Raw genomic sequence first — 16,131 nt, forward strand, 5'->3', positions numbered from 1 at the left:
TTTCGAATACCAAATCAATACTATTAGAATCAGAGGTCAACGATGAAAAGGAAAAATATAATCCCTTAACCTATACAGGTATGGCTCCGGCTATGTCAACTTTTATAAGGATAGAAATCTAGGAACTATAAGGATTGATGATTATCGTGAAGCAGCAAATATTACGTGCATATTCAAGACGATGATATTTTATGTTCCATAGATAAATTCCAATGAAACTGTGTTAGTTGACAATTTAAATCGAGACTAATTATACGTTGTGATTTATCGAGAAACTTTCCAAAAGATGATATGATACTCTTGCTCATTATTATATCTATCACACTTCTTAATTAATATAAATAGTAAAATTGATTATGCTATAGCTATTGAACATCTTCTGTCCTCAGTTCTATATTTTTCTACACATGAAATTAGGTGCTTGTCTGATCATTCACAGATTATACTACGTCTCAAATACCAATTGAGAAAGAATGTTTTATCAGAATGATTTATTACTAATTGCGAAAATACTGTTAATTATAGAATGGACTAATGAGTTTATAGCTGAAATTGTAAATGCTCATTGTGATTACACTATTATGAATGATATTATAAATGTTGATACCAAAGCATTTACAGAGGTCCAAAATGAAATTAATTCGGCCAATGAAGAGCTTAATAGATAGCAGACACATGATGCCGAATGGTGCGAAAAAGAAAGACCAACAGAAAACTGGTTAGACAAAAGTTGTCCGACATATCAATATTTGAACAATAAAAATCTTTAAATGTTATCAGTAACAAGATAATGAAACCTCCGTTTAATGTTAAACACAAAGAAAACAGGCTAATAAGAAATTAACTTTTGGTAAACTTTTAAACAAGAAATTTCTAACATTGAAAATATATTGAAAACTATTAATGCTAACTAACAAATCAATTATATTAGCGGCAAAATTTAATTGGTTCTTAAAAGTCTAAAGACAGGCAAATTAAGTGGTTCTGATAGCATTGTTAATGAAATATTAAAGTATAGCAGTAATGTTAAAATAACTTCTGATCATTAACTAACCTGTTTACATGGTTTAATTGAATATTAAAAAAAAACAAAAAAAAACAAAAAAAACTGGTTATTATCCAGTGCAATGGAACAAATCATATTTACTCTTACATTGTATTACATAAGTCTTGAAACAAACTTGACCCGTCAAATTACAGGGGGATTTCACTAATAAATAGTCTGGCGAAGATTGTCCGTGCCAAAAACAGGCTGAACATGTTGATGAGAGATACGTTCTTTAATTCACATTTTGGTTACATTAAAAACTTCATACCAAATAAAAATAAATTATATGTATGCTTTGTTGATTTCCAAAAAGCTTCCGACTCATCAGTGTGGAGAGATGCTTAACAAGTTATCTGATATTGATATAGAGAAATATTTATATAATGCTATCACAAATATCCTTTCTGAAACAGAAATAGCTCTAAAGATTGACCATAAACATTCAGAATATTTTAACATACTAAGAGGGGTAAAACAAGGAGAACCATAAGCCCCACCCTATTTCAAAATCTTTAGAAATTACCTTAGTCCAACAATTCTGACAAATCAATAAATGCAATGTTATTTAAAAAAAACTTATGTAAGTAATTCACTATTAAACATAACACTAAGTTCAATGTATATAATAACAAATGTTACCTGAGATGTTTTAACCATGGGATCCATTCCTTTTTTTTCAATCAGCCATTCTGTTACCTCCATCTGTCCATTTCCAGCTGCCAAATGTAATGCTGTTTTACCTTTCTATAATGACAACATATATTTTTGTTTCTGAGAATTTAAAAATAAAAAAAATAAAACATATGTTCGTTGATTTTTAAAAAAAATGAAAAACGAATGAACGCAAATATACACGGACCGTCGGTACATTCGTTTTTCGAATTAAGAAATTAAAAAAAAAAAAAACACAAAACACAAAACAAAGTGTTTTCGTTTTCCGTTTTTGATATTTTATATCAAAAGTGAAATGAGACATTTGAATTTAATTTTTCTTTGGGATTATTAGAATTTGTCAGGGAAACAGCAAAAACTATATTCTTTATGTTTTCCTAGTCATCATTATCCGCCTTATTTCGCACATAATCATTCCTTGTATACTGTATGGAGTGTAGACAGAATAGACCACCGGAATAGGAATCAATTGCAAGATACGTAGACTGATGAAACAAAGACTTTCAAATATCTTATTTTCATCAATAATAAGGAATAAAATTGTTAAATTGTAGTATTACCTTACCGTGTAAATAAAGGAGATACTATTGATAAGAATACTAGCCTTTTCGAATATCAAATCAATACTATTAGAATTAGAGATAAACGACGAACAGCAAAAACATAATCCTTCAACCTATACAGGTATGGCGCCGGCTATGTCAACTTTTATAAGGATAGAAATATAGGAATTATAAGGATTGATGATTATCGTGAAGCAGCAAATATTACGTGCATATTTAGGACGATGATATGTTATGTTCCATAGATACATTCCAATAAAACTGTTTTAGTTGACAATTTAAATCGAGACTAATTATACGTTGTGATTTATCGAGAAACTTTCCAAAAGATCATATGATATTCTTGCTCATTATTATATATACCACACTTGTTAATTAATATAAATAGTAAAATTGATTATGCTATAGCTAGTGAACATCTTCTGTCCTCAGTTCTATATTTTTCTACACATGAAATTAGTTGCTTGTCTGATCATTCACAAATTAAACTACGTCTCAAATATAAATTGAGAAAGAATGTTTTATCAGAATGATTTATTACTAATTGACAAAATACTGTTATAGAATGGACTAATGAGTTTATAGCTAAAATTGTAAATGTTCTTTGTGATGGAACTATTATGAATGATATTATAAATGTTGATACCAAAGCATTTACAGAGGTCCAAAATGGAATTAATTCGGCCAATGAAGAGCTTAATAGATAGCAGACACATGATGCCGAATGGTGAGAAAAAAAACACCAAGAGAAAACTGGTCAGACAAAAGTTGTCCGACATATCAATATTTGAACAATAAAAATCTTTAAATGTTATCAGTAACAAGATAATGAAACCTCCGTTTAATGTTAAACACCAAAAAACAGGCTAATAAGATAATGAACTTTTGGTAAACTTTTAAACAAGAAAAAAAAAACAATTTGAAAACTATTATATGCTGAAACAAACAAATCAATTATATTAGCGGGAAATTTAATGGGTTCTTTAAAAAGTATAAAGACAGGCACATTAAGTGGTTCTGATAGCATTGTTAATAAAATATTAAAGTATAGCAGTAATGTTAAATATAACTTCTGATCATTAACTAACCTGTTTAATTGAATATAAAAAAAAATAAAAAAATAACTGGCTTTTATCCAGTGCAATGGAACAAATCATATTTACTCTTACATTGTATTACATAAGTCTTGAAACAAACTTGACCCGTCAAATTACAGGGGGATTTCACTAATAAATAGTCTGGCGAAGATTGTCCGTGCCAAAAACAGGCTGAACATGTTGATGAGAGATACGTTCTTTAATTCACATTTTGGTTATATTAAAAACTTCATAACAAATACAAATAAACTATATGTATGCTTTGTGGATTTCCAAAAAGCTTTCGACTCAGTGTTGAGATATGTTATGCTTAACAAGTTATCAGATATTGATATAGAGAAATATTTATATAAAGCTATCACAAATATCCTTTCTGAAACAGAAATAGCTCTAAAGATTGACCATAAACATACAGAATATTTTAAGATACTAAGAGGGGTAAAACAAGGGAATCCAATAAGCTACACCTATTTAAAAATCTTTAGAAATGACCTTAGTCCAAGCTTTAACAGTGAGGAGTGCAGACCCGTAAATTATCAAACTCTTATGTTGTTTCACTTTCATTTGCAGATGACTTTCTAATCATGTCTGAAGGTAAGGAAGTCTTACAAAACAGTCTTGACGAACTTAACAATTTTTGTGACGATTGGCAACTAACTTTTAATATCAAAAAGACAAAAACTACGGTTATCCAATAACAGACAAATCATAGTCCCCCTTTTGTATAATTTAAAGGTAACATGCTACAGAATGCCACTGAATATATTTTTTAGGTTACCTATCAAAGTGTAATGGTAATCATCAACATAGTCTCGACGAGTTCGCAAAAGACGACAGGAAACTACTATGTTCCTATAGAGCAAAGACAGCCTCTCGGTGAATATTACCTATTTCGGTGTCAAAACTCTCTTTGATAAATTGGTCGAACCCAATTTGACTTACACATCTGAGATTTCCTACATTAATTATATGCTTTAGTACCATAAGGCAAAGCATAGAGCTGACCACAGAACTTTATTGATGAAACACCTTTTGAACAAATCTATCTTTTTTGTTAATACCTCCTTGGAATCAAGAAGACCTCATCAAATATAGTTGTGAGATTTGAACTAGGTAGATTCCCAGTTGGAAATTTTATTACTACCCAATCTTTTTATACGCCCGTTTACGGGACGTATTATTATATATTATATCCGTCCGTCCGTTTGTCCGTTTGTCCGTCCGTTTGTCCGTTTGTCCGTCCGTTTGTCCGTCTGTCCTTCCGCCCGTCTGTATGTCCGTCGTCAACATGTCGGACAATAACTCGAATACGCTTTCACCAATTTGCATGAAACTTTGGTGAATCATTTATATCTATTGACTTGAGCTCCCTTTCGATTTTTATTAATTTTAGATTGTTCACTTCCGAGTTATGGGTTTCTATTCATTACAAAAGGGAGATTTTCCTGTTTTCGAACAAAAACCCCAAAACACTACCACCAATTTGCAATAAACTTTGAGGAATTCGATCTATCTATTACAGCTACTGAACCACTTAAGTTTCCCGTTTTTCCGTTTTCGCTTCGTTTTTCATTCGTTCCGTTTGCGTGTTTCGTTCATTCCTTTTGAGTGTCATTCATTCCATTTATTTCGTTCATTTCGTTTAAGTTCATTTCGTTTTCCATTCCGTGTTCAATTCCGTTTATACACGACATAGCATGATTACAAGCGTATTGTTCGGTAAATTGTGAAGCTAATCATTTCGTTTTAGAACGTTTACAGCGTGTGTGAACAATTATATCATTCTAAAACGAAAGGTAATTTGGTTCGTTTCACAGATAAATTTCGTATTTTATAATCACATCACCACATGATGGTCACTGGCTCAGGTCTAAATAGACCGTCTTTTTTAATTAAATGATGTGAAATTTTGTTAAAACTTTTTTGTTCGCAGTATAGTCATTAAAAACTTGTTGAGACATGGAAATATTACATTTTACTTTCATATTGGGATTAAATGTATTCACAGGTTCATTATGTATTTTTTGTAAAAAGGATGTTTAAAAATATTCCTATATTAAAGTGTACTATAGTCTCTACACATGGCTTACTGGATATGCCGAGTTGCAGGTATGGTTGTCTAACTAGTTTATAATAAAACGAATGTAAAAAATTGTAGTATGTTAGTTGGTAAATAGTCTTCTTTCTATTTTAAATAATTAAAAGTAAATGCTGAATAAAATGTATCTACGATTGCTTAAAATATAGGGACAATATTTCACTAAGTTTGTGTTTCATTTAATTAAACAAGCTAGATTTATATTTTTTTAATACAGTTACTTTAACATGTTTAATCTTACTGTTATTGGAAAATATTTGTTTATTTGCATATTATAGATAACATGCATATGAAACATGTATATGCAGCCTTGTGTTAAAGTTTAGTGGACTATTGACAATAACATATTTCTGTAAAACTAAAATACTTAACTTTTTATTGCAGCAGATGTGTATTAATTAAAGTAGTGACAACGTTTTCGAGGTTCGAATACATTTTTTAATCAATCCAAATAACCAGCGGGCGTACTCTGCAGGACATCTTTTGAAAGCTTGCCAGACATTTCAAACTTAGTTGTTCAACAGATAATTATGCTACTGCCAATCATCAAATGGAACTTTTATTTTTAGAAAATGAGACTGATAAAGATATTTATATATTTACATGGATCTTGAATTGTTTTGGTGTTTAAAATTTGTTCAGAAATATGATTCAGTATTTTTATTTCCTTTATTTAAAATGTTTAAGCTTTCAGGTAATCTGACAATAACAGTGTAGTTATAACGTGACACCTGTTAAGAGAACGGTAAACGAAAAAAAAAAGTCACAGGAAAAAAGTCCCGGGAAAAAAGTCACAAAGTCCCTAGAAAATAACGTCACAGGAAAAAAAGCCACAAGAATAAAAATCACAAGAAAATAATCACAGGGAGCTGACAATGCGGTATGAGCTATGCTCACTGTTGAAGGCCGTACGGTGACCTTTATATATAAATGTGTTAAAATTTCTGTGTCATTTGATCTCTTGTGGAATTTGCAATCATACCAAATCTTTTTGTTATATATGTGCTGTGCAAAAAAAACCAACACAAAACCAGTACAAGTTGTCGATTTATTCACTGACAGTTGCTTTTTCAGTTACTGAAAGCTTTAATGAAAACTGTCACGTACTTTGACGTTTAAAACTAATATGAATAAACATAGCATATCTATAGATACATGTATGTAAGGGCTGTATAGCCACTCAAGGTCTTTAAAAACGTCCATCCTCATCAATGGCTTTTTTTAGGGGGGGGGGGGGTAAAATAATAGATTATGATGATGTTTCTAAAAACTTGTGATCTTTTAACAAATTCCCATAAACTAGAAATTAATATTCAGCCCTAAACGTTGCCGATGAAATCATTTTAGAAAATCATAAATAATATAGTGAAGATATTTCAGCTTTGTCTTAAAATTTGCAATAAAAAAGTACCTCCAAATCTAAATCAAAACTCTTTTGAAACAAAGAAATTTGTCCAGATATATATAAAGAATATTTTCCCCGTGTTCCATTCCGTTTATACACGACATAGAATTTCGCGTGTTCGTTCCGTGTTCGTTCCGTGTAAGAGGGAACGCTGAGTGGTTTAGTAGCTGTAACATGAGATTTTCGATTTTTATTAATTTGAGATTTTACGTTTCTGAGTTATGGGGTTTTATTGATTAAAAGGGGGTTACAGTTTTCGGACAATTACTCAAAATGCTTTGATCATTTTTCATGAAACTTTGGTGAATTGTTTATATGAATTAACGTAAGTCCCGTTTAAGTTTTATAAATTTCAGATTTAACGTTTCCGAGATAAGGGATTTTATTCATAAAAGGGGGGTGACTTTCCATTTTCGGTCAATATATTTCAAGTACGTTGAGCAGTTTTCATGAAACTTTGTTGACTGGTTTATAACTATAAAGTAACATCCCTTTATTCTTTTTTAATAAATTTCTGATATGACATTGATAAGTTATTGAACTTTATTCTTTGAAAAGTGACGGGCGTATCATGTGCTCATGGCGTAGCTGTTTATTATATCTTGCTAGACTGAATATTGATCATTTAAACCAAATATTGAACGAACATTTCGAACTGTCAATATCCATTGATTTGCAAGGTGTATATTCTTGGTATGCATATGCTAAGAATGTCTTATTAGACAATAACCTTAAAGACAAGTGTCCAACTGTTAGAATTTTACATATTTAAAACATTTAAAATCAACAATTGAAAATGAAATAATGACCATTATAAAGATTTATATAAAGTAAGAGATAAAAAATCGACGAGAGTAGCAAACGTTTTCTGTATAAAAAGCTAAACCCTTCACTTGAAACAAATTTTTCCTTATTTTTTATTAATTTTTCTATCTGGAGTATTTTTGTACTAAACTTCATTTAAATAATCATAGTCTTGGAATACAAAAAAATTATCGTTACATTTAAGGTCCTCGAGAACAAAGACTGTGCAAAACCTGCAAAGTCATCGATGATGAATCACATTTTATTCTGAATTGCAACGTAAACTAGAATTTCAGACAAAATGCATTTAATGATATCATTAAGATAATGAACATTTAATTCATTTCCATAATGAACAACAATAAGTTTTGATATCAAACCTCGCTTCCTTTATACATGTTAGAATTATATGCTTATTTTTTAAAAGTTCATTAGAAATGAGGGCTATTGAAAATTGTAATATTGTAAATCTATCACTAAAGTTTTTTTGCATTCTGTGTCATTTGTCTCGTATTTGTTGTGTGTTTAAATGTGTATTGCCAAAAAAATAACGTAAATGTTTAATGAGAATAACATAGATCTGATTTGAATTGAATATACAAATAAAGAAATGTAACCAACAATCATCAACCATGTTGTTTTGTACCTAAATCTTGCCGTAAGTGATTTTTTTTCTAGTTTTTGTTTCAATGTGTCATGTCGGGGCCTTTGAAAGCTTGCTATGCAGAATAAGTTACTCTCATTTTGGAAGGCTGTACGTGCTTACTTACAATTTTATTCGGTATCATCTGATGGCGATTTGTCTCCATGGCAGGCATACTACATATACATCTCTCGTTTTGTAGAAATCATTTTGAAATAGTTGATCGCCATTGATTTTGAAACTCTTTAAATACAATGTTGATTTACAAATCTAGCTTGAATTGTATGTTGAGGGCGTTTACAAGACCGGACAGTTGATGATGTTTCTTTGTTTCTCATATGGTCAAAATAACGGATCAGTTATTGAAATTAATCAGTTGATCATAATTTTGTATATATAGTTAATCCTTTCTTTCATTCATTTTCTGCCATGTTATTGAACAGTATACTTTTGTTTTTTATACACTGTATCAATGTATGGCATACGCATGTTTGCTATTCTTGGTTTTTCAACAATGTTTCTGCTTTTATATAATGGAGACTGAGGCGACATTGGTTGCATTACTAACTGTGTTAATTAAGTATTGTTTTGATTTTGTAATTGTTAGTAGATTGAATAAGATTTACAGTACAGAACCTCTGCAGTTTTTAGTAAACTCCCCTTTGTTTATTGTAAGTAATAGTTATACACCGAGGGATATGTGTGTCTGGAAAAGAAACCCCGACGGGCGGAGGTGTATAACTAACTTACACCCGATGCTTAACCCTATATTTGTTTATATTGAAAATTAAATGAAAAAGAACGGATAGCATTTTTTTTTGACAATATTAAATCCTGATTTATAATTAAAAAAAATGTTTTTTAGATGAAACCCCACTCGTAACCTTACTTTGGCGATTTTCATTCAAACTTTGACAAGTGAGTAGATTTTACAAATGACAAAGTTGCCGTTTTGCATATTTCCGTTAAATCCATGTGTTAATATGGATCAGCAGGTCAAGGTCCAACGTATCGTGCATTCTTATTACAAACAAATATATCATGATCCTTGTATGCAGTTGTCAAATATGGACGGGTATAAGACGGAAGACATTTCGAGTCAGGCGTGGGATTTGGTAGAAGAGACTAAAGATTAGGGCAATAGTATAACCCAAAGTACTTACATTTATCAGTTGAATGAAGGTAATCATAAATGTATTATATATGTTACGGTTTTATAACCCCCCTTTCCTTTCTTCTCAACACTAAACAAACATTCATATTCGGATAAATACTTAGAATTAGGTGTTTCTGGATTAGAAACCCGACGACCTGAACCCCTCCTTTTTGGGGGTCATCCACGGGGAGAGGGGAGTTCCGAGAGTTGGAATCCCCCTTTTTTACGATCAATACTTTAGAATAGAGACATATGACTGGACCACCTTTTTATACTGGGTTGGCACCCACTTTTAAAAACTGCTGGATCCACCCCTGGGTGCCATAATAAGTCTTCAACAAACAGTGATATATATTTTATGATCACGACTTAGTCTTAATGAAAACTATATAGACATTGACATATGGGATCAAAACATGTTAGCTTCAAGCAAAGGAGTATTTAGGTTTTTTATATTCAAAATAGATGATTAATATATTTTTTCTATTGGAATTTCCTGAAATATGGTTTTTTAAGATGTCTTGAAACAACTGGTAGTGAACACTATTAGTAATTTCTTATGTTCATGCTATTTAACAAAAACAATTTCTATTGTTATGCATAACAATGGACGGTTGTTTCGGGATGTAGAAGCAGGGGTTATCAGAAACCCCACTCGTCACACCCTGTGGTCAACATCCATTGTTATTTGTAACAATATATCTATTCAATTTACACTTGTTTAAGATATAGAAACTATTAAGTATAACAATAGAACTGGGGTGTAATAATACATCTTCTACATACAATTAAACATGGAAGTGCATTTAAACATCCCATACAAACAGAAGTGTTAGTCTATTATTCATCCCCTGTGGGCAAACGGGCGTGGTAGTGTATGTATACTTCCCCCATAAACAACCAGACGTGGTAGTGTCCTTTTTCATCCCTATGCAAAAATTCTGCGGTATCGTGTTTTTTTAATATCCTGCAGACAAATAGACGTGTCAAATAAGAATGGTGTATTTATACATCTCCAACAAATAAATGAATGTAATGGTTTATTTATACATCCATACAGTCAAACAGACGTCGAAATGTGCTCATACATCCCTTAAAAATAATACGCAGTAGTGTATTTATACACCCATACAGACAAACAGACGTCGAAGTGTTCATCCCTTAAAAATAATACTTCATTACTACAAAAAATTTAAAAAAAAAGAAAAGAAACCGAAAGACAGAAGGACGAATTGGTGTACTTACACCTTCACAACGTATTAAGTACCTTATATCAAATTATGTAAAATTAACTGGCTATCTATAAATGTTTAAAAAAAAAGGTGCTCAGGTTTCTGAAATTATCTTATATCTGATCTAAACTGTTATAAACTTCAGAAAAAAACTAGTTTCCTGTACCGAGAAACACAAATGTTCTATTTGGTGTATTAACCTTATAAAACTGCTAAAAACCAACAATTGCACGACATATTTTTTTTTAATAGGCCGCCTCTCATTTATTTTGTAAAGCAAAATGTAGTGAAGCTCAGAAATATTATCATATACTATAGTATACAGTCAAATAAGAAAAAATACACAATATATCTAATACTTAGAGACACCACATAATTTAAAGTTATGTTCAAATTGTTTTTCCATTGTCAGACCTGTGCTTTCGTCTTAAGGAAAGTCGCACTTTTTCCTTTTGAACCATGGCATGCATGGTACGTGTACTAAAAATCAGAATTTTATGTCGGATAATAAATTTAAAAAAAAGAAAAAAAAATCTTTATAAAGACAAATTGAAAGTTTTTAAATATTTTGGAGTAAATACCTTTTCTTAAGCAAAAAAACAAAGTAAGGAAATGAATATGCATGTACAGTGTAATATTTGTACATGTACCTATTATTTATTTATTATTTCAAAATTGTGCAAACTAAAAGGAACAATTTTGACAAATCAATCAATGTACGGACGTAATGGGACGGGTTATTGCTAACCATCGAATTTAATTGAATATGTCGCTTAAGTCTAAACAAAGTATTCCAAGACATTTAAAATCACATACTGGAATGTTCATCTATATAAAAATATTTTTTCATGACGAAAAATTATAGAAAGATTGCATTTTTATTTATCACGGGATTTTCCAGATTCCCGACTTTATTTTACTGACATAATATCACGTATTAACAAATGTATCCCATACCTATCATACGAACGATTCGAGTTATCGTTCGTGATTTAGATTATGACAATTATTTTTCAATATACTTTGCAGATGAACGCCCCATTATATTTTTTTTCTGTCTTTCTTTAAAGTTTAACTATTTTTTCATTTTATTTGTTGTGGGAAAAATATTTAGAAGGCTATGTTATTTCACAAATTCAGAAATATAGAAAGCAGAATTTGTCAGAATCTCTCTTTATAAAGGTTGAAAATTCAGATATAACTATCGCTTCCATTTAATTTGTTTAGTATTTTTCATTTATTATAAAATGTAATAACAAAGAAATCCTTATATATGTTATTTTTATTTTAGAATTAAGTACAGCTCTTTGTAAGAACCAGGCATAGTGCGATACATGAGGGTTTCGTTTTTTTTTCTATAAATTGTCTGTTAGAAGCATTACTTGAATACTGCTCATAAAATAATTTAAGTGAGAAAATATGAGTGGTTGCCATGGTAACCAACACTCTATTTTTTGGTTGTTAAGCGTGATAAAATCTTTTAAAAATCAGCTTAATCACTACAATTCAAAGCCTGATTATGAATAAAATGAACTTTTTTCATAAATTTTCATATATAACAATTTGATAAAACTTGGTTTGAGCTTTATTTTAATTCAGATTGCATGTCAACCAAATTTGTAATTTTTTGGAAAAAAATCGCCAAAAAATGCATATTTTCAACTTTTCTGAATTGTAGATTTTTGCGAAATTGTCAAATTTTTTCGTGTGTTTTAAAGAAAAGTGCAAATGTGTACAGCATAGTTAGTACTGTAGACAAATTATGCACCCAAAAAAATATTGATATAAGATCATATGACTGAAGTAGTGAAAAACAAATATCATAGCATGTACATGTACTCGATCAGTATAATTTAATGTTTTCGTATGGGTAATGTCCACATGATTTATTTATTCATTGTAATTTAATCGTTTGTTTAAAATTATTATTAACTGTCGTAGCTAAACCAGATGAAGCAGCTAGACCGGCCCTCCAACAATTGGATGCCATCGCTGGACCTGCTCCATAACAACCAGATGCCGTAGCTAGACCTGCCCTCCAACAACTTGATGCCGTCCCTGAACCAGCACCTCGTCAACCAGAAGCCGCCGTAGTTAAGCAGATAGAAGATATGGCTGATGAATCGGCTCATCCTTATGTTGTTCGGCCAAAAAAAAAATGGAAGCGAAAAAGCGGCCAATAATGGATCTTATTCGTGAAAACCAATTACAGGAATATAATAAATTTATAACAAAAAAAAAATGCCCAAACTGTTAAAGGCCCTTGGTGTATCTTCCGGTTCTGATTCCGATTAAAATCATAAAAAGTAATTTTTGAAATATAAATTTAATTCCATACGCAGGTATATAAAAAAATGTTGTAACATTGAAACGAGAAGTCAATCATATTTTTTTTTCAAAATTCATCAAGGAAAAACCTTGAAGCGGAGAAGTCCGTCGTTGAAAAAAAAATAGATGTGATATTTTCCTTCGACCTTAACAATCATTATGTCATTATCCCTCCAGAAATTGAATATGTACATCACCTAAGGTAAAGATCGGTTAAAAAACACCAAGTTAGTCGTGTTCACAAGTGTGATATGGACGGACGTACAGTCCAGTAATTATTTTCATAAATTTTGTAAAATTTCATAAAACCTATTACACTAACAAATTAATCGTTATTGGCATGCGGCAAATATTTAGTGAAAGACTCATATAATCATAAAATTGAAGGGAGGCAGAATGATTGCAGTATTTTCTTTAATCAATTCAACATGAAATGTCGTGTAAATATATACAAAATAAGAAGATTATATGACAGAGACAGATATTTATTTATTTATTTGGTTGATATATTTTCTGAAGCTATATAGTCAAGACAGTATATAACCGCCAATCCAATATGTTACGCAATGATAATCATGATGGTTTTTGTCTTTGAGACGACCCATCCATTTTATCTGTAAACTGTAGGTGTCATTATTCGGTGTCGAGAGATATTGAAAAGGTCTAATAAGCATAGCACTACGTTTATAATGGTAAAATCTACCTGCAATGTCTTGTCCATGGGATCCATTCCTTTTTCGTCAACAAGCCATTGTGTTACATCCAACCTTCCTCGCTCAGCTGCTAAATGTAATGTTGTTTTACCTTCCTATAATGATAACATATACAAGTCTGTAAATGGTATGTAATAATCTTGGAAAAATGGTATTATGAGCATTTCTAAATTCTGCACAACATTTAAAAAACTTAGAAAACAGGTCCTTGTATATTTACGTCCTTCTAGTGGGTTGACAAAAGGCAGATTTTTTTTGGATTTAATCCTACCGAACAAAGAGCTATATAACATGTCATTGGAAAGAGGAAACCCTGTATTATAATAAAAAGCCTGTCGTAAGGATCAATTATGGCTCAAAAGATTTTAAATCTAAAGTTAAAAGGTCAACTTCACAGTTTGAAATATTTTTTTTTTCATTTTGATTGTTTCCCCTCTATTTACTGTCAAATAACAAACTTATACAGATTCTGCTTTATTAATAGTAGATATTTGTATAAGAACTAAATTCTAGATATTTCTTAACAAACAATTTCTCAAAAAGACGTTTTCAACTACAAAATTCAAAATACTTAGTATTAAGTTTTCAACCATATAAAGTCAAAATGACCCTAACCTTACAAATAATGTCAATTTCACGTAAAATATCATCTGTCATGAAAGAAAAAAAATAATACAATTGAATAATTTTCAAACTATTATTGTATACGTTGTATCAGTTCAAATTAGGTTAAATATGACATTTTACTGATTTTGTCATATATATTTTCAGAAGGAATTTGTTTGGTCTAATCCATAAAACTGTTTTCAATTATTTAGTTAAATTAATTAAATGTCTTAAAGGCAGTCACATTATAAAATTACTTACTTTGTATGGGGTTGATACATAGAGAATAATACATGGTAAAATCCGTATCATATGCCGTATCATCCCGAGATACCAATATCCGCCAGAGGGTCTTTAGGCCCGAGAGATGATATTTGTCGAGGGTGATACGGCATGTGATACGGATTTTGCCATGTTTTATACGCTTTATCATATTAACAGAAGAGTATATTTGATTTGCTTTCTGATCCCTATCACATGGGTTACCTTCAGTTCTACTTTTGTCTTGATCTAAAAGCTTTAAAAGAACTGCTCTTAACATTTATCATCCGAAGCACCTGGGTAACCTTATCATTTGAGTGCTGTTGTTTTAAAAATATTTTGTTTATTATATTTGTTTGTGTGTTTTGTATGGTATTTCATTGAGTTCTTTTTTATAGTTGCATTTCGTGCGTCAGAAATATGAAAACTCGACATTTGTCATTTGATAAAATGCGTCACGTCCGAAGTACTGTTCATTTACGATCAATTTTGAGGAAAACATTTTTATTTTTTCTGGAGAAGCTTGCATAAATTAAGACGGAGTTAACAAAAAATGAGAAGGGGTGTGTTAAAGGGTGCGATAAGGGGTAGGGTGTGATAAAGGGTCTGCATCAAAGTTGCGCGATATGGATTAAACAGCAGGCTATTTATCAAATATTCAGAACTACTGTATTTACTACTAAATATATGATAAAATGATTTATCAACCCCAGAGATATAATAGTTACCGAGGCCAACGATAAATTATTGTATCAACTGAAATCAAAAGTCAAAAACTGTATTATTATATGACTCTTTATCCTTCTCCAATTTTCTAGTATTTGCTCAAGATACGTTTAACATGGTGCATTGTTTTTTTTTCGATAATTGACATTTCATTTGCGTCTAAAAAAATCTTTCATTTGCGCATAAACCGTATTTTATTTGTGCCAATAATACAGGTAAATAGTATAAAAAGTAGTTTTATTCAAAAAAGACTTTTAATAACTATATAACTTTAAAACACAGTTTCTTATTGCATCGTAAAACATATTACTCCGAAATATATCATCGTAACCCCAGTGAAAGCACTATACATTGATACAATTTTTATAAGAGACTTTTTTTATAAATAATGTTATAACACAGTTCTGTCATGAATTAACGACATCATAAAACCTTAAAGAATCAATTTGCGCCAATTGCAGTTTTGAAAAGGTATTAATTGCGCCACTCTCTTTTATTTTGATGGTATTAATTGCGCCTGAAATGAAATGAAATTGCGCCACATTTACCTGTAAATATTTTTTACCTATATCATAAACTGTACATGTTTTACAAATGTACCTATATCATAAACTGTACATGTTTTACCTATATCATATTTGTACTATAATTAACCTTTACACTTAATATTTAACTGAACACTCATCAAATTTTAGTAAATTCACCAAAAAAAATAATTGTTTAGTAATAGAATATTTTTTCACGAGTCAATATGTCAAGATTTGATAGTTATCCCATAA

At 30.6% G+C, this 16,131-nt stretch overlaps 1 protein-coding gene across 1 annotated transcript in view; it reads right to left on the minus strand.

The window, feature by feature from the left end:
* The window catches only part of LOC143078587 (uncharacterized), a 336,725-nt gene that overhangs the window by 51,568 nt on the left and 269,026 nt on the right, over positions 1 to 16,131 (minus strand). The window contains exon 3 of the mRNA XM_076253444.1: positions 13,750 to 13,854. Coding sequence (XP_076109559.1) covers positions 13,750 to 13,854 — 105 coding nt within the window. The remainder of the gene's footprint in view (positions 1 to 13,749; positions 13,855 to 16,131) is intronic.

Source organism: Mytilus galloprovincialis, chromosome 6 (assembly GCF_965363235.1).
Source record: "Mytilus galloprovincialis chromosome 6, xbMytGall1.hap1.1, whole genome shotgun sequence".
In the NCBI taxonomy this organism is placed as follows: Eukaryota; Metazoa; Mollusca; class Bivalvia; order Mytilida; family Mytilidae; genus Mytilus; species Mytilus galloprovincialis.